Below are 27,464 nucleotides of genomic sequence, written 5' to 3'. Positions count from 1 at the left end.
TATAACTCATTATGTGGAGGCGTCCAGGCGAAGAGGAGGGGAAGAGGAAGAAAATGCAGGAGAAGAGGCAGTATAGAGAAGAATCTTTTTTCATCATTTTCATGTTAACAGAATTGTATTTTAATAGAAATTTTATCTAAATGACCTTTATAGAAATAATATTTTTTTTTTATTGCCATTTATTTTTGTGTTTTATTTATTTATTTTTCTCTATTGTTTTATAATACTCTAACGTTATATTCCTGGTATCATGGACTGTATCCCTGGTATGATCAGTTTTGTTTGTACATAAGTTGTGCGTATATACCATAATGTTATGGAGAAAATAATAAAAGAAGAAGAATACTCACATGATGGCGCTGTTGCCTTCACGTACCACTCGGTCCGCCCTCCATGGACACTCTTGAACGCCTCTCCTGCTCCTCTGCTGCTGCGGCACCGCGGCGGCCGTTCCCCGGGCAACCGAGGAGCGACAACAAACGGGCGATGGGACTAAGTTAACACGCAAAGTAACGACCACGTAGCTACACACACAAGGCCAATATCAGACGGTTTGTTTTGGTAAAATGTAAATCATTGGCGCATGTTTATTTCGTATCCAACAAGTGTAAGAGCTCAAAAAAGAACTTTCACCACAACTCAGCCGTGAGGTGCTGGGATGAAAGTGAAACGCCATTAAGTTACAAGTAGCTACACTAGCGATAATAATCAGTACAATGAGCGAGGTGTGTGTCCGGGTGGCGCTCCGTATCCGTCCCCTGCTTCCTAAAGAAGTCCTCCACAACCACCAGGTGTGTGTGCGGGTGGTGCCGGACTCCGCACAGGTGATGCTCGGCTCAGACCGACTCTTCTCCTTCGACCACGCGTTTGGACCGACAGACAGCCAGGATGAGGTGTACGGGTCCTGCGTCCAGCCCCTGGTGGAGTCCCTGGTCGACGGCTACAATGCCACCGTCTTCTGTTATGGACAAACAGGATCAGGGAAGACATACACACTCGGAGGGGGGAACCTGGGTAAGTTGTACAGAGCACAGGTGGCAGTTTTCATCCCACAAATGAGGCTAGAAACATCCAGAGGGGGGTTTAGGAGAGAACAGAGATGCACCGAATAGTTAGACTGTATGGGAAAATGACAGATGGGAGCTCCATTTTTTGACTCTGTTTACAGATGGACTAGGGATTTGACCCCAAAGGTGTCCTCTAATGTTTCCCTATCCGGTCTTTGCTACATGTACTTTATAACTGTGTCTCTTCCCTCCCGAACCTGTCTCAGATGAAGAGGGAGGAATTATTGACCGAGTGGCCCAGGATGTGTTCTTGTTGCTGGGGGAGAGGTGGAAGAAGAGTGATGGTGTGGAAGCCACAGTGCGGGTCTCATATATGGAGCTGTACAGGGAGGAACTGCGAGACCTGCTGGAGCTGCACACCATTCACAAAGAGCTTCATATCAGAGAGGATGAAAGGGGAAACACTGGTAAGTAAAAGGTACTTTTGACTGGCAAGCAAATGTGACTAAATATGTTTCATGTAGATTGTGTATGTACCCACTCTCCAGCTATTTGTTTACACCAATCATACTAAATTACAAACCTACATTCATTGCATCACAGAGTTGTCCATTCATGCCACTGGTGCTCCTTTCTTCATTAGTGATGTAGGGACAGTTTTAAAAGTGCACTCCAACGAATCAGTACTGCACTTCCATAAAGTGGAGGACTTGCAAGAGACAGATTTAAAGATTAATTGGTCAACATGTTGTGGCTTTTAGTCCTTAATATTAAGTTCCAAACACACTGGATCCTATACCTCCCATCTTGCACCTGTCTTTTTGTTAGCCCCTCCTAACTTTGTTAATCCCAACGTCTTTCAAACTCCATGCCCCCCACTTTATAAGACAGGCTTTCTTTTTTAGAGTTTCAGTCTCCAAAAAAAGAGATAACCCTGGGGCCATAACTAGAGCTGTGGAAGACATTATATGTAATCGGTCAAAATCACGGGCCGTGTAGATCTTCCCATGATTAGTAAACAGGTCTTAATGTGTAAAATCAGTAGCGTTCTCATTTAAAGAATGAGGGCCATTATTTCAGAGAGGATGAGGAAGTCATGGTAATACAATGAGATCAGACACTATGATGTACATTGGATTACTGTCCACTGGGGAAATAATATTCCAGCTCAGTGTAAAAGCATTTTAGATAATTGTGTGGTTTTGTGTTTTCAGTGGTGGTGGGAGCCAAAGAGGTGATTGTCACCTCAGCAGAGGAGCTATTAAGCGTTCTGGAGACGGGCAATGCCCTGCGCCACACTGGCACCACAGGGATGAACGAGCTCTCCAGTCGCTCTCACACCATCTTCACCCTTCAATTTATCCAGTGTTGCAACACCAACACCTCCTCCTTAAAATCCGTTCGCTCTTCCAAACTCTGTCTGGTTGACCTAGCAGGCTCGGAGCGTGCTGGCAAAACTGGAAACACTGGGACTCGGCTCAAGGAGTCTGTCCATATCAACACAGGCCTGCTTGCGCTGGGCAATGTCATCCGTGCCCTCTCTGACCCTGGCCGAAATCGCCGTGGTAACAGCTGCAACAGTGCACATATACCGTACCGTGATGCCAAGATCACCCGTCTCCTCCGTGATTCACTGGGAGGCACCGCCCACACACTGATGGTGGCATGCGTGAGCCCCTCCCACCACAGTGTAGCTGAGACTCTGAGTGTCATGCAGTTTGCGTCCAAGGCCCGTCACATCCGTAACCGTCCTGGAGCGATATCTACACACACAGAGGTTAAATCATGTCCTACAACCTGGGACCCTGGTGAGGCTCGACTGGGCGAGCTTGAGTATGAAGTACAGACACTGAGAGAGCTACTGAAAGAGAAGGAGAGAGAGATGGAGATGACAAGGGAGAGGTCAGGTGGAAGAGCTGAAGAGGGGGACAGCTTCAAACAGGCCAGTCAGATGAGCATATCTGATCCAGATAAGAAGGTGAACCAAGAGGAACCACCACAGTACCGCCTCCTGGCACAGGAAGCTGCAGCCCTGCTTGCAGATATCCCTGACCCCACACCAAGTCCCTCTTTCAGGCAGCGACTGCAGGATTGGCAGGCGAGACTGACAGCTGTCAATCACTCACATAAAGCTGATGATAAGGAGTGTTTAGAGGGGGGTGGTGAACAAGCTCACCATGTTACCATATTAAAGCTCAGAGAAGAACTCAACAAATGTAAGGTAATGATAACAAGTGAGATCAGATTGCCATTAAAGATCTTTGTTTTATGCAACAGTTGATGGGAATTGGTCCATAATCTAAGGGAATTGACATCCCTGCTGTAGGTTTGCTTTTGTTCAGAGTAAAAAGATGTTATATATTATATGTTGTATATTATCCCTTAGGGTCATATAACACTTGGGTTCTATTTTAATAGGGCAATGGATGTCCAGCATGCTATCAAAAGCCTTCGACACACTGGAAGGAGTTAGTTACAGGGACAATAAAGCTGTTTTCTCTCTGTCTCTCAGGAAGCTCTCAGCACAGAGGAAGAGCTATTAGAGCAGAAGGATGCAGAGCTGAGACAGGTCCAAAAAGAAGTAGAGAAGCTTCTTCAACAGAGCAAAACCCACCTGCAGGCCTTAGAGGAAGAAAAGGAACGTACTCGTATACAGGTGAGGAGTGCAGCTCTGTAATACAGTAGACACCTTCAGCATTGTAGTTTATCTGCAAATAAAACTGTCCTAGAATTTAATGACAGCTATGCTGGTTTTTCATTGGTTGTTTAAATGTGTGTCTGTGTTCACATTTTTTGTGAATGTTTTCAGACTGAACAACTTGTGGACCAGCAAATCCTCATCAATCGTCTTCGCAGCGACCTCATGACCTTTAGGGGCGCAACTTCAGCGGTGACAGTGGAAGCAGGTGCTCATGGGAACTCAGGAAACAGACCCCACAGTGTCCCTCTGATAAGACACAGTTGTGGACACGAGCCTCCCAGGAGGGTAGGTAGCTGCACTGTTTTGTTCTGTGTGTGTGTGTAATTGTGTATGTATCTGTTGTACCGGTTGCACTCGACTTGTTGTTCGTGACTTTGATTTTCATAGGACAAAGCGATGTTGCTGCATACATTCATGTGTGCATCCACACGCTCTGTTGTTCATGGCTGTGCATATTTCTGTCCGAATGCATGTGTGTTTGTAGATTCACTCCAGTCCCCCAGCCTATTCACTGGAGAGGGTGATGGCAGCCTTTAAGATGCGCGGTCATCTCCTGCTGGCTGAGATTGAGGAAAAGGATGAGGTGTACTGTCCATTCATAAAGGAACAGGCAGAGAGCAAAGACAGGGATCAAGAGAAGGAGGAGGATGACATCTTAGTGGACAGAATGGGATTTAGGTGAGAGTCTGTGTAACAGCCTACTGGTTCCTTCTTTGTCAAGCCACCAGTGATTTATTACATTGAATACAATTTCAGCCAATAGTCTGTGAGTTAAGTTTTTGTTAACATGTTGCAACAAAAAAGTGTTTCACAAAAAAGCATTCAATTATTAATTAATGTTGAAATAAATGAAAACCTTTATCAAGATGTGTATTGCAAGGATTGGCTTTCCTCAAGTAAAGTGACATTTTCTTCAGGTGAGGTAACAGCTATTCCTCACCTGCTCCCACTTTGTATAGCGGCGACCCTGCATGCACCAACGTGGGAAGAGAGGCACAGTAGGGGGTGTGTCAGTGGCAATCCAATGACACACTACAATTTTGGTGTCAAGGATGACTGCATTTTGTGCTGTCAGCCACCTGCCTGTTCAGACGAGTTCAACAACGCACTTGTCACTTTAGTTGGTGCACTCAAGTAGACTCAAAGAAACCCCGAATGTTATGCTTTTTATACATTTGCCAAGCAGTAGAAACATTTAAATGACAGCAAAAATACTGTTTTATTTTGATAATGATAATAATGTCTCCATCTGCAGCCTGCAGTATTTAAGTCCAATGCATTACACATGGTATATACAATGTAGTTAGCAGTGCAAATTCTATATAGGAGATGTGACATCCTTGGGGGCATATTGTGGACATGTGGCAGGGAGCATAGATGAAAGGAGCTGATGTGATTGGTCATGTTGCCAGGCTTTAACATATGTTGAGCCACAGAAATACAAAAAGTGCTTTACCCTAAGTTTTACACATCAATAATCTTTCATTCTGAAAATCTTTTTCCTACAGCAGAGAGTTAATCTCAAATGATCTGCATAATCAAATACTGTGTTGTTACTCCAGGCGTTCTTTAAACCGAACGTGGACCAGCCGGCAGAAGAGATCAACTCTGAAAGAGAAAAACTCTGGACTAGACCAAACATCTAATGGAAAGCTATTAGTTCAACAGTGTCAGCGAGCCACAGGTATACTTTACATGTATTTGACTTTATTTTGTCTTTTATTTCTTTGTCCTTTTTGTATTGATAGAGGCATGCTTTCCTGAGTTATGTCCAACAAGTTGTTTCCTTTTCATATTGTCAGTTGCTTTTTCTTCTCAGGGACCAAGGACAACCAAAGCCATATGAGGAAGGAGAGGCTAAGAGCCAGTGTTACTCAGAGAAGGATCCAAGATCTGTCAGTCAACATGCGCATGAAAGAGGAGCTCATCAAAGAGCTTGACAAAACTGGTGCGTTCATATAATTACATACTGTGTACTGTATTCCTGTGTCTGTTGGTTTGTAGTTTGAAGAACCGAGTCAAGAACAATAGAAATCTTTGATTTGTTTGTATATCAAAGCAAGTGTGAGGAGTTTTGTGTTTGTGTGTGCCGAGGTTGGTCAAAACATTCCTGCAGCTTCCAGAGGCTTCTGCTGAGTGAAGTTAGCAATTCAAGGACGACAGCAGTAGCAGAGAGAAAGACAAAGTGTTATTTTGATGATACAGTAGCAATACACTACCAGCCTACAGTTTTTCAGATTTGGAAATAACAACACTGTTGCAGCTTGAGGCCTCCCTCTGAACCAAGGTCACGGTGATGGAGGAAAAAGGAGAAAGTACAGATTTTGAAATCTCTTCAAAACCTGTTTTGATTAGAATCCTGTACTGTTTATCATGGGCAGGCTAATTCTTATTTAGATCAAAATGGCTTTTGTACTGACGCTCCAGGCAACAACTGCACAACACCAGTGAATCATAACATAATAGTGTCAAACCGTTGACAATGTATTTATATGTATTATCTCTTTTGAGCAATATTTGCATCTCTAAATGTGTGTTTTTACCTGACAGACAAGGAGACCCAAGCAGTGGACATGCATGGCAGGCGTGGTGGTGATAGCAGAGAAGCCGACGTGTTGGCAAGACTGTCCATGCAGAGCCAGCAGGTCCAGGCAGAGGTGTACCACAGCCTACAGCACATGAGACTACGGAGAGCACAGCTTCAGAGCAGCCTCCAGCAGCAGAGAGAGACCAGTTATAACAACAAAGAACTTGACCAAAATGGGGTTAGTTGAACAGACTTTTAAAAATGAACCCAGTAATGTCTAACACTGGACTCTGTGGGAAATACAAAACTGCAAAAATGTAACCGCTGACACAGCATGGGTAAAACATTAATGACTCATTTGAGTTAACAGGATTCGTGTTTTTGTTTATAGGAGCAAAGGGCAGGAGATTTGACTGTGTACAAAAGCAATCAGCAGGAAGAGTCAAAGGAAAAGGTGACATAATGCTAAATATGGAAGCAGTATAAATTCTTAAAACGTTTGTTTTGCTTTTTCTCCTCCCAAAATAGCCATTTTGACAGTTTCTTTTGTATACATCCTCTCATTCCATTGTTACTATTTCTACTTGTCTTTGTCATTGTCCTCTTTTCTTCTCAATTGTCATCTCCCTCCTCCTTTACTCATCCCCCCTCTTTGCTCCCTTTTTCCCTCCTCACCTTCCTCACTCCTTGTCCTCGCTGTAGCTCCTCGACAGTAGTTGGCTGGAGGAGAAGGAGGAGTGGGTGCTTCAGAAGAGAGCAGAGCTGCGGGAGCTGGAAGAGGACCTGAGGAGGAGAGAGGAGGTGCTCCTGCGCAGGGAGGCCTGTCTGCAACAGAAAAACAAACTAGAGATCAAGATGCTGCGCTCCAGTCAGGTCAGTCTGTATATGTGTGAACATACACATGTGGTGGTGCCCCTGTCAATGGTTTCGCTAATATTGTCTGTTTATCAGTGACACTTAGCATGTATTACTGGAGCTGGAATCTGGACGATTTTTTTATCAATGACTTTTCAGGCTCTGAGTCAGGAACTGCTGCGCGTGTCGGTGCAGTTGGAGTCTCTGGAGGAGCAGCTGCAGAGCAGCAGCAGTGTGAGGCAGACTAGAGGAGTCACCATAGAGGAACTGGAGAAAGAGAGAGACACGCTTAAAAAGAGGAGAGACGTTCTGGACTCCCAGCTGAAGGACAACAGAGTGCTCACTGTGGAGGTCAGGAAAAAGGCAACACTGTATGTGTGTATGATGTATTGCACAACTGTCCTATCATTAGACTTTATTTCATGGTGCATTTTCTGGTTCATCAGTGTGCATCTTTTTTCTTTTGTGCCCTTTGGTGTGTGTCTTCGTGTAGGAGGAACATTCCCTGCTCCAGCTAGAGGAAGCTATTGAAGCTCTGGATGCAGCTCTGGAGTTTAAAAACCACTCCATCCAGGACAAACAGAAGAGGCTGTTAATCACAGACTCCTCTTCACATCAGTCCCACAGCACTGAGCCCGCCCAACTCTGTGATGTCATCAGGAAGCTGAAGGAGCTCTCACCACCTGAGGCCTCGGAGCTGCTTGTCAAATATTTCAACAAGGTCAGATGAAATGCAGACCTGTGGATATAGGCAACATTCAGCTCTACATACAAAACCTACATGCTCTCCATTCTATTTTCTTTACCAGTGCCTGAATGCTGTATATCTGTTTCCCTTTGCTAAAAAGATGTTTATTAATTTGTAAAAAGTGGATTCTAACATGGTCAGACAGGACCTGAATGCTGACTCCTTCTCTTTCTGTTCCAGCTGAAGATTTGTTTCTCCTTTTCTTTTCCTCTGTTATTTACCATCCCTTGCGTCTCTCTCCAGCTGATGTTTTTCTGTGAGTCAGAAATGCAGCTGCACTATTTCTGTGATGCTAATTAAATTGAACCTCCTCCCTCTGTCTGCTCCCCTAATGCTCCCCGCTGTGTCCTGTATCTTTCCAGCTGATACGTCTTCATAACATTATAAACTTATTATCAGCTTCTCTCCAGGAGGTTTGTTTGCACCATGTTATACTATACCATGATAAACTCCCTCCCACCTGTTTTGCTCTGTCCTTGATTTTTCTCAAAGGTACACGATTCAGCCAAATTCTTTTAATTATATCATGTAATAACATGTATCAACCTCTCCAGGTTGTTTGTCTTCGTGAGGCGGAACGCCATTTGCGTTTGCGTTTCGAAGAGCTGGAGCTTCATGCTGGAGAGCAAGAGGTGGTTCTGGGGGAGTTGGAGGTCGCCATGCAGCGCCTGGCCCTGGATGCAGACCGCAGGCTCACTCAGCAGCACCGAGATCACCAGAACAACATCCAGCTACTGCTGCAGAAACTTAAAGGTGAGGACATTAGGTCAGCCTGGACCAAATCGTTTATACCTGAAATATTTTGTTGGCAAATCCCTCTCCATAATATTTGTACAGAAATCGTTTCATGAATATTGCAGTTTCATTTACTTCTCCCCTTTTGCTTGTGTGTGTTTAGAGGGTGGTTCAGGAGAGGCACAGCAGGCTTTCCAAGACAGACTGCAGCATCTAGAGAAAGAGCTGTTTTTCTACAAAAGCTCCAGCCGGCAGCTTAAAAAGAAACTCAAGGAGCTTCTGGGTGATGCCCTACACCCTGTCGATCAGCCCTCACACACACAGCAGCACAGACAAACACACAATATGCAGATACATGGAAGTGCAAACGAACCCCAGACGCACACTGAAGAGGCACAGACGAGGACACATATTGCAACAACATACACAAAGATACACACTGAGCAAACAGACAAAAAGACACAAAGCGATTCTCATATGAAGACACACCAGACCCCCCGTCTCTCCTCATCGTCTGACCTCCAAACACGCAGAAAGACAAAAATGCCCGAATCCAACCAGATACACACACAGTCCCAGAGGGGCAGTGAAAGAGTGGCTGGTCACTCTGGGGAAAGTTTAGAGATGACATCAGTACGTTTGTGTCGCAGAGAGCTTAGACAGATCTCTCCAGCTGACCTGCGGGTCTGTGGCTCTGCCACGATGAGACGCCAGTCTGTTGTAGATACCAGTACAGAGTCAATACTAGAGGATTCCATAGAAGTGACCAGAAACACTGACAGATGAGGATGCATCATTTGCGGATCTATTCAGTGGCTTTAGGTAGATCATAGCACCTACAAGTCACTTGGTGGCAGCAGTTTGTATATGAGATTCCTGTTGGGTGCTAGTAAACAAAGGAAAATGTGAAAGTATCTTGTGAAGATGGTCATGTATTGTTTGCCTGAAAATACTTAATTTAAGGACTTTATAGGGCTTTGAGGTCAGTGAGAAGTACCTATAAGCACATTAAATTACTTCACAAAATCAAAATACTGGTCAATATTTAATGTATGTCCATATTCACAATATACTAAAGAATGAGAAGAATGTGTGTTAAATTGAACAGTTTGTTCTCAGTTTTTTTTTTTTGGTTAATGTTGAAATGTCTTTACAGTGAATCAGTTCAGTCTCTTGTTATAGCCCTGTCTTCCTATTTAGATCCCAGCTATGCTGAATGTTGTGGAGTTTTGCCATTCAACAAGAGAAGAAACAAAGAAAGGCCAGTGTTGTCATGACAACTGATACATGACGTATAGAGAGACATTTACAATGACTTTACAGTGTTTTTACACTAAAAAATGAGTGAAACTTCCCATTTTGTGATTACAGACTTTTGTCTCAGCTCTTGCCACACCAAATACATCACTAGACATTCCATGTTTTGTTTGCCGAAATTATTTGGGGATCTTAAGATTCAAGCTCTTGTCCTAGATACAAACTTTAAAACAGTAAAACAGTAGCTCACTTTTGGGTAATCACCAACTGCATCCACTAAATTGATTCTCCCCCTTTACAAACACTATAAGTTTAAACAATACAATAATTTAGGGAAAACATGTTCGTCAACCTGTTGTTGTGAAATCAAATAGTGCCTCGTGAAGTGTTTTGTCTTTCACCTTTCATTTTCAACATTGTTTAGCACTTAAAATGGTGAGTAGATAAAGTTTTCTGCACTACAACAGTAATATAAAGCTTGGTAGTAACTTTTTCTATCTGTGTGCACTATGTATTGTTAGTTATATATTGATTTGTTGTTTAAATTATCTCTTATATGGGTGACTCTTATAACAGTGAAATGTATTAAACTTACTAATATACATATCTCACTGTTTTGCCTTCATTGTGTGGACTCATTCCATCCCCTCACCCCTAACCCGTGAACAGATTAACCCATGGAGCCATGGTTTGGGGATAAGTGTACTATGATTCTGTCATTGACCAAATTAGAAATAGTATTTAGCCTTCATAGGTAAGTCTGTTTGTGTTAATTTTAGTAAACATAAGTTTATTAAGGAATATAATGTTTGATATAACATGATTTTGACACAGGGCCCTTCTGCATGATAGAGCCACAAGATTAGCTCTAGTTTAAGGGCCACTTAATAGCTTTTCCAGAGGGTTCATAGTCACACAGTCTGCTTCAGAAGATGGAGTTTGCTAAGTTATCATGGTGATAGGCCAATTGTAATGACATATATGACATGTCCTGACAGAAGGCATGACAACTGAGATATCACCCTGACAACTGAGCAAACTCTAGTGAGTATTAGGTCTGAATTAATAGAGGATAATCAATGATCTGCTTTAAAATCATCGATTCTGTCAGAAAACAGTATACATATAACACACAATACACACTTTATACAAAATAGATCGGATAACCGATAAACAAGGAACAAAAGTTTCATTTTCTGTGTTACTAGCAGGCACCTTAGAGAGTCACCCATCGCATTCCTAGCCGTTATCCTTTTTGGCCCCACCGGGCTGTTGTACTCAGGCAGTCGCTGGTAGCAAACCAACGGTAACCGACAGTACCTTCACGAACAGGTGAAAGTCTTCTTTAGCAACTTTTCTTGTGAGTACTGCCTCTTCAAAACAAGTCAGCGAGTGTATTAAGACGAAAAGACCAACGCGTGTCCGTTAATGTGTTTTTGACTGTCATACATCGCTACTTTTGCACTTGTTTAGAAGCTAACAAAACCGGCTAAGCGTTGTACAGTTAACGCTAGCTAACAACTTGCTGCTATGTAATGCTAGCTGAGTCCGTCACCAGACAGTTAGCAACGCTACAGTTCAAATCACATTGTTACATTTATCATCACGACTGTCTGTTTTGGTTAGAGATACTAACCGTGCAATCTGTTGCTTTAAATAAAGGTCTTGGCCAAGATATGGGGATGTTTTTTATTTGAAAAGAGGTTGCGACTAGAAGCTAATCGTTGTTTTATGACCGGCTTTAAGTTATCCTAACTGTATTGTTGTTTATTTCCTTTTTGTCATCAGTCAGTTTTCATTTTCGCAATGGCATCGTCTGCAATGATCACCGTCCCCACCACCGCCTCCCGCTTCGCCCTGCTCCAGATCGACTCGGATTCGGACTCCGACGGCTCTGATGGGGGCAAGACCATCACCAAAGGTGGTACTGGGAAGCCCCGACAAGGAAAGGCAGGAGCAGCCGGGGGGAAAGGGGCTCAGTGCAACGACAAGAAGAAAGACAAGAAAAAGAAGAAGAAGGAGCAGCAGCAGACTGAGGCAAATGAGGTGAGTGAAAGAAGCATCTCACGACCCTCTGTCTTACATATCTTTGTTATTAGGCTGCATACATGGCCTCCGTTTTGTGACAGACATGAATCGTGATTGTGCTCCTCTTTTGTTTCGCTTCCCCTTAACTGAAACTGCAGAGGGTTGTGCCAGGTAGCTTTATGAAGGAACAGATTGTGATCTTTGTTCTGCTCTCAGCTGTTTAAAGCAAGTGTTGGCACAATTCAAATTAAGCATGTCACCAGCGTTTTTTCCATTGAGGATTTTTATTGCTTGATAAGAAACACCACAAAACGTTGTCCTGCTTACAAAGCTAAAACAACACTAGCAATACCCATAATATTTAACCTATGATATTAAATAGAGGAAAGAAAGTACCTATTTGCATTTCTAAAAATGTGAATACATCATTTGTCAGTCAGATAATCAAATGGGCCCTCAGCAAGCCAAGGCAATTTTATTTATGTATCACATTTCATAACAGGTCAAATCAATGTGCTTTACATTAAAATGTAGAGTTGATAGTCAATAAGTTGATAAGTTGTTCAACGGAAAAGCTGGCAGCTATTACGTCAATTAATTGTGTAAGTAATTTTTTGAAATGTCAAATATTCTCTGGTTTCATGTTTGCTTTTCTTGTTTTATGTAATTGTGAAGTAAATATTCTTTGGACTGTTGGTCTGAAAAATCATGGCATTCAGGAGGCCACCTTGGATTTCTTCACATTTTTATGACACTTTATAAACCAAATAATTAAGAAAATGCATGTGCAAAGACCCAGTAACCCACTCAAACACTGTAAGGCACCCACATCCACCCCACAGCCAGAAGCCACAAATAATAACTAACCATAAGCTTGACAAAAAAAAGAACCGTTTTCAGTGTGTTTTTGAAAGTGGACACAGTTGTGACAGATCTCAGGTCATCAGGCAGTTTGTTCCAGAGAACAGGATCAAAGTCACCCTCATCAGATGTAGATCTTATCAGATCGCCTAAAAATTTTAAGACTTAAAATGGCTACTGTTCATGCGCACACATGCTGACGGCTTCAATAGCTAACAATAGAACATTGTAGTCGTTTGTAATAGTCACAATAATTGTCATATCAAGAGTCTCAATCTCAAATCTCTCTTCTTGTCAGTTACGTAATCTGGCCTTCAAGAAGATTCCTCAGAAGTCTTGTGCCCCGCCTCCCTGTATGACGCTGTCAGGAATAGCTGGTGAACTTCTCAGTCCTGCATCAGGGGACCACAATATGCCTTCAGAGGGGTGGCAGCAGTGGAAGCAGAGGGATGAGCAGGTAAGAGAGAATAACAACCACATAACAAATGTGTGAGCTGGTGAGCCATACTGTAGATAATGTTCTCTTGATAACTGACTTGCCCTTCGGGAAGCCACATTACTTCCAGCTACTTTAGTAGAGCTGTTCAGGGGTCAGCAGTACAGGACTGAGCCAGAGGCAGGGTATTCTTAGAACTGATTAACCGATTTTAGATACAATTACTAGACGTGTCACCTCTTTTCTTACTGAAAACTTGTTGGAGGAGGTAAGGGTACACCAAATCTTGTTTTGTTACATGTATATATTGTCTTTCTCTGATGTAACCGCATTTCCAGCTGTTCATGTCTGACCTTACAGACAAAACCAACTATGTGTCTCAAGTGAGTGTTCTTTCTCTTCTGCCGTCTTCCTCCCTCTGCAGATGACCACTGAGCTGTATGAGGCCGACTTGGAAAAGGCCTTGATTCTAAGTAAACTGGAGTTTGAACAAAACAAACAGGTACATTGCCAATACACACTAATACACATCTCTTGGAAAGGCAAATTTGAGGTCGGGTACTATATCTTTAAGTTGGTTCTGGTTAGATAACTATTAGGCATGAAATAATTGAATCAGACCGCTCCAGTGGCACCCATGTAAAGATCCGTAGTCTTACACAAATCAGTTGATCGTCAGCCTCGACTGAATAGTTTTTTTCTTCCATTTTATTGTAGCCTACTGTATGTTTGGCCTGATTCTCCACCTGTTCATGCGATGTTCCCTGAAGGTAACAGGATTCGGGAAGTAAACAAATAATTGGCTGATGCTGCTGAGCCAAAGACAGCCCCTGGGGTCTTCAGGGAAGAAGCACTTAAGATGATCAACAATTCAGCAGAAGTTGTAATGTGGTTTTTAGGCATTTATACTCTGATGCCTCAGTCAAGGCAAGACATAGAGTGTGACCAATTAGGGAAAGTGAAATAAGTCATTTATGTTAGCAGATGTTGTTGTTGTCTGGTGCAGTCAGCTGATAGCAGCAAGTACCACCCTGGTCACCTGGATTTGGAGGAAGATCACCAGACTTTGTTTGCAAACAGAGCTAATGTTTATTGTACTGCCCACTCCAGTACTTCAGAAAAGACTACACCATTAAAGGTTTCATAATCCTGAATGTTTAAAACTAGTATATGTCTATTGTGATAACCTTGATTATAAGTTAAAGTAAAACGATCTGCTTTCACTCAGCACAACAGCACAAACGCCTCCTCGCCAAAGTCACAAGGAGGAAAAGAGAGCGGGGGGAAGAAAGACAAAAAGAAGAATCAGCAGGCAAAAGACAAAAAGACAGTTTCACTGCAGGACTTCCAGGCTGAAGGCAGTGCAGGTGAGAGAAACGTATTGATCCGTTTCAAAAGCCATTGAATTAGGATCTTGTGTGCTTCCGTCCGTAGCTCAACAGGCTCCCAGAGTAATATTTATGTCGATGTACTTTGTCTCTTTGCAGAACATAAGAAACAAGAGAAAGAGGTGAGCGAAGCATCTTTTTCCTTTCTTAACCCCAATGGTAAATCTGTACTGTTGTCAAATCAATGCAACACACTATGCAGAATGTAATTTATCCCTATTGTATATAAATGTAGAATGAATATTTTAATTACCGGTAAATAATGTGCACAGGGTTTTATTTGGGGTTAAATGTCCCCTGTTGAAACACTGACCTCATTCCCATCCAGGATGCCAGAGCAGCTAACGTAACATTGGCAGTCGGGCAGGAGGAGCGTTTTTTCAACAAGCTCGAAGATGACGTCAGTCGGATTATCCAACAAGAGAAGAGACGTGAGCAGTACACTAACAGCCATGGACAAGAAGTCAACACCTCCACAGAACATGAATCGGTGAGTAAACAAATAAATGAGCAAACATTCGTCCAGCTGTCTGTATATTATGCCTTCGTTATCTACAGTACACGAACATGAACTTTTTTAACAGAAAGGGAACATATTGGCAATACATGTTACAATTCTACAAAATTCTACAGTCAAAGGTCAATTTCCTTTTCACCTCAGAAGTTTAGGTTTTTGTTTTTCATTTCTAGACCGATTTTCAGATTAAGTTTTTATCATTTTGTAAAAGTTCACATCCTCGATCTTATCAATAGTCATCTGTCTAGTGTGCTGAGAACAAACTGTGACTTATTGGAAATTTGGGACAAGATTGATAGATTTATTGTACTGTGAATGTTTGGCCTTTTTCCTAAAAATGTTTTGCACTTTTTGTCCTCGCCATTTCACACCTAACGTTTACATCTGTTAGTCTGTCCATACAGCTGTGTCTCTGCATTTTCCAGTGACTGAATAAATCACCCAAGTGAAGTTTGTTTTTCCTTACTTAGCCAAATTAGTTAGTTAGTTAGTTAGTTGGAAAGTATAATTTTTTCCTGACTTGCTCTTTTCTCCCTGTCCTTACCCTTAGGACCCCCGAGCAGAGCAGCTGAAGTACGAGCTGGAGAAGAAAGACCAGGAAATCGAAAAGCTAAAGAAGACCATCTCACAGTGGGAGGTCAGGAGTCGTAAGCAGTTACCCCATCATTCTATAAATTCACTGGAAAATAATAATTTCAAGAAATATCTATTTGTTATATTATATACAAATATATATATATATTTACTCATTTTTCTCAACAAGACGTAGAGTACAGAGTGTCCATGACTCACACTTAATATGCAATTATGACCATATTTGTAAGTAAAACCTAAGAAGACTTAAATCTGTTGTCAGAGGATCAGGGCAGTCCATTTGCTCTTGTATGCTACAGCTTTTTTAACTGATAAACAAATAACTTGAGCTTTGTTTTAAAGTGACACTGTCGAGGAAAAATAAGAATTCAAGCACTGATGATTTACTGAAAAAAATCCGTACATGAGAATATGGGAGTCTGCAAGGAAGGGATGAGGTGGTGAGAAAGAAAGCACAGAGGACTGTTGAGTATCAAACTCTATTTCCCTGTGAACTTGAAATGTGGCTTAAAAGCATTTAGTTTCATCTCTCTGGTTACAATGGACTCCAATAGTGACGAGTGAAGAAATGTATCAACGTGTCTTAACAAACTTCTTAAACCACACCTGTAGCATGATCCACTTCTCCTCACCTTTCCATTGTGGCCAACTCTTTAAAAACAGCAAAGAAAAATTTTTCTTCTTGCCTCTCAACTCTTCAGGTGAAATACAAAGAGGTGAAAGCAAGAAATTCCCAGCTGCTTAAGATGCTCCAACAGGGAGAGAGTGAGTTGAATGTCACCAACATTACACTAGATAGCCGTCCTCTTTTTTAGATTTTATATGACCTGTCTGATGTTTCTAACTTCTCCCCTTCAGTGAAAGATAAAGCAGAAATCCTTCTACATGTAGAAGAGCTACTACACATAAAAGAAGAGCTGTCATCACAGGTGTGTTACAGTGAGATAAAGATTCTGAGCGAGGAACACGGGTGTGTGAGATATTCGTACAGTTATGGGCTTTTGAATAATATATTTCTTATTTATTTAGGTAACATTACTTCACGCCGCCCTCGAACAAGAAAGGTCTAAAGTCAAAGGTCTGCAGTTAGAACAACCAAAACATCAGGTGAGAGTTTAAAAAAAATCACTGAGAAGCCATGATCCATTGTGTGTGGGTGTGATTGTGTATTAGCTGATGTTCTCGTGGGTTTGTGCACTTGCATGCATGTTCCTTCTTTCCCTGTCTGTAGACCAGCGCAAAAGCAGCCGGTAAGTCAGGTGCAGAGAGAGAACTAAGTAACCACAGCACAGAAGTACAGTGATAAAAGAGTACAATGCATTGTATTGCTATACCCAGCTGAGGTCAGGGTAGAAGTAAGCCTAGTTTCAGTTCGGATAACTTTTCTCTTTTTTACGTTTTAATAATGCTGCAAAGAATTTCATTGTCTGTTTTCATGGTTTAGTTTAGTAAAACTTTTTCCACCTTGTTTTTTGTTATTTTAACTTGAATTGAATTCAATACTTTGTCATACTAATAATTGTACACTTTCTGGCCTTGGTTGACAGGGAAACAAGAAAGGGAAGAAAGGCTCAGAAACGGATCTATGAAGGATTCAAAGGGGAAAACACCTTAAACGCAAAATGAAATCAACACCTGAACAAATGAAGAAAAACACTACTGATCACAATCAGGGTTCTCTTTCCTTATTTTGTTTTTTTTTTTTAGCTCGGATTCCATGTCATTATATAATGCATGCCCCCATAATCACACACAGAGAGAATACACTCCTGACATAACAGGATGTATTACACAGCAAACAAGAATTACTGACGTTTTTAAACATGATTGACTAAGTTTGTGTTGAAGTGGTGGCTTGGCACACAGTGCTGCCCTCTGCAGGAACAAGTGTGCCACTGCATCTATATTACTGTTGAAGGCTGTGTGCCTGATCTGACTGAGGGGTTTTAATGACAGATGTGAAATGTATGTTTTTGTTTTTTTCTTTCTCACTGTTAAGTAAATAAAATACTTTCTCAGTGATTTTTTTTTTTTCAATTCTTCACTTTTTGCTTTGTCAAGACCTTTGAAAATGTGTCTGAAATGCAAAATGCAACTATACAGGCCCAAGCTGTATTTCTGCAAAGGTAAAGTGCTCCCATACACACCACAAACTTTGGTAATAATAATAATAATTTATAGAGCACTTTTTAAACCCCAAATTCTTAAAACAAGGCAGCAAATAAAACATGTGCAAATTATTCAATAATTCGATTTTATGATAAAACGGATCAAAACCAATTCCAGTAATGTAGACGAATAAAGATTTAAGAACAGAAACGGATAATTGAAAGGGAATAAAAACTCAAGTAAAGTCGGGATGAGCTCTCTAATAAAAGTTTTAAGAAAAGATTTAAAAGATGACTCTTAATACTTAATCTCAGCCCTCAACATCTTGTCATGGGAAACTTCTCTGAGGTTTGAAATACAAACAAGTCGCGTCTTACGTCCAGTGATGGACAGAGATGATAATGTTTGACTTTTGAACCCACGGTGCAGCCACTTTGGAGACATTTGGATAATATGTTTTTGTTCTGTTTTTTGAGGCTGTAAAAATACGTCTTCTTTAATCTGGAAGGATTAAGTAGTAGTAGTATAGTTTAGTATAGTTTTAGAACTGCCGATGATCCTAACTGATTTGCGGTGTACTATATCTTTAAGTTGGCTCTGGTTACATAACTATTAGGCATGAAATAATTCAATCCGACCGCTCCAGTGGCACCCATGTGAAGAACTGCACATTATAAAAGGAAAGAACGAAGATAAGGTGTAGGCTTTGTGTCTACACCATCCTGCGCAGTCGGGTCAGAGCTGGCACTCAGCCACACAACTTTCTGCCGAGTCATCGGGACAGACACGCACCTCCGCCCCGGGCCCGCGCGCGCCTCTCTCTCTCCAGGTCCGCTCATCTTCATCATCGTCAGGCCGGACAGGACTGAGATGTCAGGCGCGGTGAAGGATGCACCGAGTGATCGTCAGAGGGCTGAGACGATCCAGGTTGCCGTTAAAAGTCTCACGGAGAGCAAAGAGTTCACCGTTAGAGGAGGCTGCACCGTCAGACAGGTCAGGAGAGGTTTGGGTCTAAACTCCTGCTGTGCGCGTATAAATGGCTCGATTCGCTCCTAAACTGTGGCCTAATGCGAAAAACAAAGCCAAAGTGTGATGTTTGTGTGTGTGTGTGTGTGTGTGTGTGTGTCTCTCTCTCTCTCTCTCTCTCTCTCTCTCTCTCTCTCTCTCTCTCTCTCTCTCTCTGTGTGTGTGTGTGTCTCTCTCCCTCTCTCTCTCTCTCTCTCTCTCTGTGTGTGTGTGTGTGTGTGTGTGTGTGTGTGTGTATAGCTGCAATGGGGTCTAGCAGAGCGCCTGAGGGTCCCGGCTGAGCGGCTGGTGCTGATCCACTCCGGCCGGATCCTCAAAGAGTCAGAACTCCTGAGTCACCTTAAAGCACAGGATGGCTCAGTGAGCCTCTGCATGATCCAGAGGTACACAGAAACATGCATGATCTCCTGTGGTCATCAGACACAAGCAGCCACCAGAGACTATATATCCTCCTTTACAGTAATGTACATTATGTATCTAGGAATAGTAAACTGTGTTTTAGTATTCTTCATTCAGTATGGATGTCAAGGAGGACTCTGAGGACCAGTGCTGGGAAGTAACCAAGCACACTTACTCAAGTACTGTACTTAAGTACAATTTTGAGTTGACTTGTACTTTATTTGAGTATTTCCACTCAATAACTTGCACTCACTACAATTCAGAGGGAAGTATTGTACTTTTTACTCCACTACTACTACATGTATGTGATAACTTAATTTACTAGCTACTTTGCAGATTCAGATAAAGAATACAAAATATAGTCAACAAATAAATTATAATGTCATATTATAGATTCACAAGATACCCAGCAGATGAAATAGCTTATATAAAGTAGTTTATACAGTTCATTTGACTTGAGCCCCAAACCTCCCACTACACATGCATACACAGTTTCTTTTAGCACAGTACTGGAACCCTGTATTCAGATTCAGTCCATCCTTCTCAGGCCTCAGCATTCGTCTGCTACACCCACCAGTGATCCAGCTTCAGAAGTGGTCCAGTCAGAGCTCACTGCTGTCCTCGATCCTGACCCTGATAACTTCACACCATCTCCCACCTCTCCCTTCTGCCTGGGTAAGAACTGCTTCACACAGGAACTCCCCTCACCTCCAATTATTTTCTGCCTTTTCACATCACATTTGTGCATTTGTGTTTCCAGTTTTACTTTTCCTATCCTCTCTATCTGGGCTTACATAATCCTGTTCTTCTGATCTGATCTTGTTTCCACAGTGGAAGGTCTGGACAGTCTTGGCCTAACAAACAGCGGGCGTGGCTTCTTCCCTGCACTCCAGCGGCAGATGGAGAGCCAGCTGCTGGCAGACCCAGAGATGATGCGTCGTGTCCTGGGCAGCCCCTTCGTGCAGAGCACCCTCTCCAACTCCAGCCCTCAACTAACCAGACAGCTCATTCTGTCTAACCCCCAAATTCAGCAGCTCCTGCAGACAAACCCAGAAGTGGGAGATGTGCTTAACAACGCGGATGTCATCACACAGGTGGGGATAAAAAGGGTGTGTGTGAGGCACAGATTTGTTGTGTGATTTAGTGTGCCAAAGCACTGTCACGTGTGCCACCATTATACTGCGTAAATTAAAGAAAGCACCACTGTACTAAGTTACTACTATTCTATAATAAAAGGATACATGAAATTAATAAAAATATGTCATTTCAACATGTCTTTTAATTTGCTTTAGGATTAGGTTTTGTGTGTGATAGGAATTAATTAATTAATCATGATTTTTCATTTCACTGTGACTTGAACATAGTTGCTCCATCCTTGACTCTTTTCTCCCACCCATGTGTTCAATATCTTCTTGCTCTTCCTTCCCTTTCCAGGTGCTGGAGCTCATCAGGAACCCTGACATGATAGAGGAAGTGATGAACAATGAAGACAGAGCATTAGACAACGTGCAGCCAGACCAGGACAACCCAGACACCATCACTGGTGATTCTGGTGGCCTTCAGAAGACGGACACAAAAAGTCTCAAATCATCACAGGTACAGGTTTGTTTTCATGAACTATTGGTTCAGATAATGTCAAACTAATAGTTTTTTAATCTGTTGTTTGTGGTGTCTCTACTCTCCTTCAGATCCAGATAGAAGTGCCCCCGGTGGTGACTACATCATCCGAAACTCCACCCCTCTCCGCTCACTTCACAGATCCTCTCAGAGAAGTGACCGCCCCGCCCAGAGCTGATCCAAACCCTCAGAGCACTGCAGGCACAAAAACACAAATCCACACAGTTTAACTAGAACTGAGAGAAAATGTAGAAATTCATGCCCATAAGTAATCTGGCAAACCTACAGTCATGCAAACGTATGCTTTCTCAGGCTTTTTCAGTTTTTTACCCATTTCTGTCCTTTGATGTAAGTTATATTAAAGATGTTGGTGCTCTCTGCCATGTCCCCCCAAACAAACCAAGAAACAGGCAATTAGCTGAACTATAACTACACATATACACTTGCTTTCCTTCATCTTGTATCTGTGGCCTCCTCCCTCTCTCCTCAGGCATGCAGTCGCTGCTGGAGGAGATCACAGCCAGTCCAGGACTGATGGAGAGCCTGCTGTCTGGGCCGTATGTCAACAGTCTCCTGAACTGCCTCAGCCAGAACCCTGAGCTGGCTGCACAGGTGACGCATGCACAATTTATGGGAGGATTGCCTGTTTTCACTTGACAACTGCATAGCATTTACTCCTTCCTTTAGGTTATGTTATTTATGAGTATCTGAATCATATAGGCGTCTATTCAGAGGTGTGGAATCAAGCTACAATGCCCCCTCCAACCCCACTTCTTGTTAACATATCCCATAATCTCTCCACACAAATCCTACTCAGGTCTTACAGCCCATACGGCTCTCATTTTCATACTGTTTCAGTTGCTGCTGAGCCACCCTTTGTTCTCAGGAAATCCTCAGCTGCAGCAGCAGATGAGACAGCAGATCCCTCTCTTCCTGCAACAGGTTAGTTTACTCTCCTCACTGTTAAACAGTCTCACTTCTTGCAACTAGAATCTAGCATCTAGTAGAAAATGGGGAGAATGGGAAAAAAAGGCTTGTGTATGATACATGCATCATTCACAGGACCAACATGCTTATTGTTTATGATTAATATTTGAATTATTAATGGTCAATGATACATATATAGATGCAGAGTCCAGAGCTGCTGTCGGCCATGTTGAACCCCAGAGCCATGGAGGCTCTACTACAGATCCAACAGGCCCTACAGACTCTGGCTGCAGAGGCTCCTGCACTGATACCTACGTGAGTATAAATACACACATACTGCACCTCATCCCGAAGAGTACTCACAAGATGGTTTAGTTTCTGGGTTACTTTTATGCAAAGTACCACCACATGTCTGTCTTGCAGGGCTGGACTCGGAAACATTGGAGCAAGTGTTAATGCTGCCCCTGAGCTAGCGTCTGACTCTGTCCTTAACAGCCAATCAGGAAGTGGTCCTGGGGTTGCCACGGTGACAGAGCAGCAGCAGCAGCAGTTTGTACAACAGATGCTACAGGCACTGGCGAACAGCAATTATAGGGTATCTCCATGTTTCCTTATAACCTTGCTGTCTGCTTCTGTAATTGATCTGAACTGCGCCTGAATTTGAAATATCACCAGTAAATAAAATAAATCAAAAAACAAATTTCAGTCAGTGTTTCTACTGATGGGTCCTACATGCATTTGTGCATGCATCTGCATCTGTTTGTTTCATTTTTCTTATGTATTAATTAAGAGTGAAGGACAGATTAGGAGAGACACAAAACACGTTTTCACTCTCAGAGGCTCAAAACCTGTGTACTAATTCTTCTTGATCATGATATTGTAATAAGTCAGACATTAAATAACTCTCCTGTCATGTCCTGTCAGGTCCATGATGAGGAGGCTGAGTTCCAGGAGGAGCTGGAGCAGCTGAGCTCAATGGGCTTCGGAGACAGACAGGCGAACCTTCAGGCCCTCATCAGCACAGGAGGAGACCTCACCACTGCTGTACAACACCTGCTCAGTCTGTGACACACACACAAAGATGTTGATCTGTGCACATATCCATACATAAATGAATGCATATGTACTGACATTTACATATCATCACCTTCCTAAAATAATGGCCCAAGTCATTTTTTGACAAAAATTATTTTTTTGCCTAAATCATCTCCTCACGATGCTAGCCATCTCTGGTAAAATCGCCTGCATCCTCAGTTGAACAGATCATGCGAGTGTACCCCTGTAGTATAATGACCTGAGTGTCAAGAGTGTGAAGTCAAAAGACAATGTGACTTAGGCAATTTTACAAGCTTTTCAAGATGGCGGCTGCTTCAAGAAGAATGAAAATCTACCTAGCCACTGAAGTTATTTCCATGATTCAGGGCTCGTCCCCTATTAGTAAGTGATGAGGTTTACTATAATATAGGCTAGGCTATAAATATTGCATAGTTATTTAGTCTTTTTATTCAGTCTTTTTAGTCAGCATTTTAGTCAGCAAAATAGCTAAATCCATGAAGCTAGCATTTAGCAAAGAGTGGAAAGGCTCCAGAATCTGTGGTTGTTACAAGTGATAGGCTTTCTGTGAACTCTTTTCAAACAATATTTCATCTATAGTTTTTGTCTCATTTTTTCCACATTACATGATCTAATTAAGAAAGATTTGAATACCACATTATAATCTAACAGCTAGAAATTATGTGTATAACTAAAAAATTACAAAGGGTCCTCTTTACTTTTGTGTTTTTATTTAATGAAAATCTCACTTGAACATAATATGAGTCATCAGAGTTGAAGGTTTAAAATTGCTTAAGTCACAAAGGCATGTTCAAAAATTTGCCTAAGTCATTTATTCCTCTTTTGTTACATAATTGACATTGTTATTAGTATGTCAATAGTCATCTATTGTCATAACCTTTTTGAGTGAAATTATTAATAAATATCATATATTCAATATTTGGTTCAGCTTTTTGTGTTTTCTGAAAAACCTAAAAAAATGACATAGGGTGTTGATATGAGAACCTTCACTCAAACATAATAATAAGAATAAACTATCATTATCAATGATTACAAAGTGTTTTACAAAAAGCCATATTTATATTACTGTACATTCTAAGACATACTTATATTAATTCCTTACTTTCCCATACTAGTCTCTGTCTGCAGTAGTAAATTATATTTCTTATCCAAATCGAGGGTCTAAGGACGGAGGGTGCTGTATGCTGTGCAGATTCTAAAGCCCCTTGAGGCAAATCTGTGATCTGTGATATTGGGTTATAAAAATCCATGTAAAAATTGACTTGACCTACATTTTATGAAGTGAGAACTGAGAAAACGTAGACATACACAATAGCAGGGTTTTGTCCTACCAGGGTGCACACTTTGGTTAATATTAGGGTAGAAACAAAATAACACAATCACTTTCAATCTGTCAGTGACACGCACCGGTGCAGGTCCGTGCAGGTACTTCAATCTACCTCGCTTATGTAGACTTGTAGCAATTGCATGTATATTCAAAGGCAGGTCATGTATTATTAATCTCTGTGAAACGCCATGAAGCTCAGGCCTCTATTCATCTTGCCACCTGGACAGTAATGAAAGCTTGTAACACCCAGAGACAGTCAGATGTCCTGGAAGCATGCAGAGGATTCACACTCTCCATCTCAGTCAGCAGATTGAACCCAGAGCGCAATCTGTTGTGTGCTGTTTCCACTCTCCCTCGCTGCTCTTGTGTCTTGTCCACCACAGGCTGCGAAAATCAGACACACCAGATAATTATAAAGTTTGACTCCAAAGGTAGACTTGGCTCCAAAAGATGTATTTAAAATGGAGAGGTTGACTTTGCGCAAAGCCAAAAAAGTGAGAGCTTGAACGTCAACGTTTATCTCACACAGGCACAGAAACTCTGATTTTCACGGTTAATCTTCTCAACACTATCAGGCATGAAAGCATGGACTCGAGTCCAAAACTGAGAAAAAAGTATTTTAACCCTTTTGGAACTTACAACACAACCCATGCTGATGATGACTATGAGGATTTACTTTACATTAGTGAGTCTGTTAGAAACCCTGACTAGTAATATCCTCCTGAGACCCGGAGAAAAAAAGGTTTTGCTTTTTTGATTTTTTTATGATAATTTAAGTATTGTGGTTTAAAGAAACATGTTGCAACAATTTTTTTTTCAAAAATATTGTTTATTGATTTTTTATTGACTGTCCCTTGTAGTGGACATCGGGACTTGCTTCATACAGAATGTAATGATGTAATTCTATGATACTGAATTCATTTTTGAGTGGATTTCTTTTAAAAATTATTTTCATGTCGTGAACATTAAAGTAAATGAAATTCTGACATTCAAACTCTTCAATCTACCAAACAGGGTTAGTTAAACATGATGCTAAAACAAAAATATATTTGGCTAAGTGCAAGTAGTTACTGGAATATCCTTACTGGTGCTTCGCACAATAAACATTTGAACACAAATCTAACCCTAACCCTAACCCTCTTCGACAACAGGGTTGAAACTTAAGTGATAAAGAAAGGAGAGGTATAAATTTAATGCACTTTTAGCAGATGTATTATTAAATATGTAAATCAACAGGGTCAATAATTTCCCAAGTCAAGTTTTTAACTGATTGTGTACTGTGTGCGTGTGTGTGTGTGTGTGTGTGTGTGTGTGTGTGTGAGATCAACAGTGTGAACAAAAACTGCTCTCATTTCCCTTTCTACACACTGTAATAGCAATAAACTTCAAAACCCTAGCTTACACATTGCTCCTGATCCATAACACACAATGTGTATCATCACTTTTCCCTGGCTTGGGCTCAGGCTCCTCAACAGCTGCAGTATCCTCCTCTGAGCTTTCATCTTCCTCCTCTCTCTGGCCCTCCTTTACCTCATCTTTAGGCAGCTCTAAATCAGAATCTCCTTCCACAATTCTTAACAAAATCCTCTCTACCTCACTTTGCCCTCTGCTCCTTGATGTATTACAAATGGAGGTTAGTAAGTCCTGATGTCCTCTACAAAGGACATTGAATAAAAGTTGTGTTATGAAAGGGTTAAAATTACTGTGACTTTTTAAAAATCTTACTAAATGGAAGCCAAGACTTTTATTTTTAAGAAACAACTTGATTTTTAGCAACAGAAACATGATATCTGGAAAAAATTGATGATTTACCTCTCTTGTTGGCATAAAATGTGGAAGTTGAAATTCCTGCCATTTTGAAAAGACAGTGCATGTGCTGTGTTGGCCCCACCCCCACAACTGGGCCATCAAATGAGAGCCCATAGTGTCCTCTTAAAAGGGACAGTATGATTCAGATAGATTCTATAAATTATGCTTGACTTAGAGGTCTCAGAGTCATGTCCCCTACAGAGGACAAAAATGAATTGCCGGGTCTTAGGAGGATATGTTCAACCTAGCTCCAGTAAATACACCATACCACAGTGTTTTTGTGCCATAAGGAGCAGATGCATTTTGTATCCCTTCATTAAACTGACTGAGTAACACACTTCATCCAGCTGACTTGTGGATCTGATGTAAAAGTGTTGAATGCTGTTCTGTTATTTACTTTTTGAGTCAGTCAGTATGTTTTTTTTTAATAATGTATGCACTGTTTCTCATTTCACATGAATTCTGTCCTGCATATGTTCCTCTGTGGTCATTGTAATGTCAACAGTAGTTCTGCAGTAGGTTTAACAGTACAGTTAATTCAACAGTAATCAATGAATCTGTTGATTGTTTTTATTTTATGATTAATATATTCATCATTTTAGTCTATAAAATGTAATAGGGGAATATAATATCACAACTTCCCAAAGTCAAGATGCTTATTTTGTTCAAAAGATGTTCAATTTACAATCATATTAAATATAGCTAAGCATTTAAAAAAGCAAACATTTGAGAAGCTGAAAACACATAATGCTGTATTAAATAAAGCCATCAATAAAGACAAAACACAAACTGGTCTGCCATCTTTGATTGATACAAAACAGTAATTTATTTATATCTAAAGTGTAACTATTTTTATACAAAAAATCCTCTACTCATCAAAATTAGTTATTAGTGATTAAAATCAGACTTTTTTAACGAGGCATTTTACCATACTATTTCCTGAACTACTACATCTCAACTACGAACACTAGAGGGCAGTTACACTTAACCTCCTCAGTAATATCAACTATTTTGGTTTGTACAGCTGGATTTATGCAGGCACAAAATATTTTATTTCCATGTCTGTGACAGATCTCAACTGGGGCTGTTTTAACAGTGAAAGTTGTAATTAGATTTTTTATTACTCTCATGTTATTTATCTTTAGTGTAAATCATGACTATCAAAGTGCATAATAGGTTGTTTGTGTGTGTGTGTGACAGTTGCACTCTGTTTTCCATTCCTGCTTTTGTGTCCTCGCTCTCAGAGACCTAGTGGATTAACTGACGCACACAACGTACTCCGACATCAGATATGTGTGTATGTGATCCACTTGACAACCTGTGTGTGTGTGTGTGTTTGTCTGTTGCTGCCAGACTGAGGGGGTTTTAATCTCCAGTGCTGTGTGTGTGTGTGTGTGTGTGTGTGTGTGTGCGCGCGCACCTGGTCGTCTGGATGTGTGAGATATGAGAGTAGCCAAGGGGTTTTTTCTGGATTAGAAGCTCCTAAAATATTCGGGTTGAGGTTTGGAGATGAGTCACACCA

At 41.3% G+C, this 27,464-nt stretch overlaps 3 protein-coding genes across 3 annotated transcripts; all 3 read left to right on the top strand.

Annotated features, from left to right (window-relative positions):
* Nucleotides 1-716: 716 nt before the first annotated feature.
* LOC139284551 (kinesin-like protein KIF27) lies at nucleotides 717-9,359 on the top strand. The gene is made up of 15 exons (XM_070904856.1): nucleotides 717-1,014; nucleotides 1,274-1,474; nucleotides 2,222-3,228; nucleotides 3,520-3,663; nucleotides 3,817-3,993; nucleotides 4,193-4,386; nucleotides 5,271-5,392; nucleotides 5,528-5,656; nucleotides 6,259-6,473; nucleotides 6,627-6,689; nucleotides 6,938-7,108; nucleotides 7,250-7,441; nucleotides 7,584-7,811; nucleotides 8,393-8,591; nucleotides 8,737-9,359. Exons 1-15 carry the CDS (start codon nucleotides 717-719, stop codon nucleotides 9,357-9,359), a joined length of 3,963 nt encoding a protein of 1,320 aa, XP_070760957.1.
* A 1,771-nt stretch (nucleotides 9,360-11,130) lies between these two features.
* gkap1 (G kinase anchoring protein 1) lies at nucleotides 11,131-17,676 on the top strand. The gene is made up of 12 exons (XM_070904357.1): nucleotides 11,131-11,190; nucleotides 11,619-11,876; nucleotides 13,018-13,176; nucleotides 13,580-13,657; nucleotides 14,384-14,522; nucleotides 14,643-14,665; nucleotides 14,872-15,033; nucleotides 15,611-15,697; nucleotides 16,356-16,419; nucleotides 16,513-16,583; nucleotides 16,684-16,761; nucleotides 17,202-17,676. The coding sequence occupies exons 2-12, from the start codon at nucleotides 11,637-11,639 to the stop codon at nucleotides 17,241-17,243; spliced, it is 1,143 nt and encodes a 380-aa protein (XP_070760458.1). The 5' UTR covers nucleotides 11,131-11,190; nucleotides 11,619-11,636; the 3' UTR covers nucleotides 17,244-17,676.
* A 957-nt stretch (nucleotides 17,677-18,633) lies between these two features.
* On the top strand, nucleotides 18,634-22,800 carry LOC139284761 (ubiquilin-1-like). The gene is made up of 11 exons (XM_070905134.1): nucleotides 18,634-18,756; nucleotides 19,030-19,172; nucleotides 19,736-19,863; nucleotides 20,020-20,282; nucleotides 20,623-20,784; nucleotides 20,877-21,006; nucleotides 21,296-21,417; nucleotides 21,664-21,747; nucleotides 21,932-22,047; nucleotides 22,156-22,327; nucleotides 22,657-22,800. Exons 1-11 carry the CDS (start codon nucleotides 18,634-18,636, stop codon nucleotides 22,798-22,800), a joined length of 1,587 nt encoding a protein of 528 aa, XP_070761235.1.
* The last annotated feature ends 4,664 nt before the right edge of the window (nucleotides 22,801-27,464 follow it).

The sequence above is a fragment of the Enoplosus armatus genome, chromosome 4 (genome assembly GCF_043641665.1).
Source record: "Enoplosus armatus isolate fEnoArm2 chromosome 4, fEnoArm2.hap1, whole genome shotgun sequence".
NCBI lineage: Eukaryota > Metazoa > Chordata > Actinopteri > Centrarchiformes > Enoplosidae > Enoplosus > Enoplosus armatus.
Note: the sequence above shows the minus strand (reverse complement) of the source record. Positions and strands in the feature narration are given on the sequence as shown.

Bases quoted from the DNA above. Each gene is read 5' to 3' on its own strand.
- gkap1 (XM_070904357.1), top strand. From the start codon at position 11,637: ATGGCATCGTCTGCAATGATCACCGTCCCCACCACCGCCTCCCGCTTC. The intron at 13,658-14,383 runs GTACATTGCCAA...GCTTTCACTCAG, and splicing joins AGTTTGAACAAAACAAACAG to CACAACAGCACAAACGCCTC. The intron at 15,034-15,610 runs GTGAGTAAACAA...CCTTACCCTTAG, and splicing joins CCTCCACAGAACATGAATCG to GACCCCCGAGCAGAGCAGCT.
- LOC139284761 (XM_070905134.1), top strand. From the start codon at position 18,634: ATGTCAGGCGCGGTGAAGGATGCACCGAGTGATCGTCAGAGGGCTGAG. The intron at 21,007-21,295 runs GCACAAAAACAC...CTCTCTCCTCAG, and splicing joins AAACCCTCAGAGCACTGCAG to GCATGCAGTCGCTGCTGGAG. The intron at 21,748-21,931 runs GTTAGTTTACTC...ATACATATATAG, and splicing joins TCCCTCTCTTCCTGCAACAG to ATGCAGAGTCCAGAGCTGCT.
- LOC139284551 (XM_070904856.1), top strand. From the start codon at position 717: ATGAGCGAGGTGTGTGTCCGGGTGGCGCTCCGTATCCGTCCCCTGCTT. The intron at 6,690-6,937 runs GTGACATAATGC...TCCTCGCTGTAG, and splicing joins AGGAAGAGTCAAAGGAAAAG to CTCCTCGACAGTAGTTGGCT. The intron at 8,592-8,736 runs GTGAGGACATTA...GTGTGTGTTTAG, and splicing joins ACTGCTGCAGAAACTTAAAG to AGGGTGGTTCAGGAGAGGCA.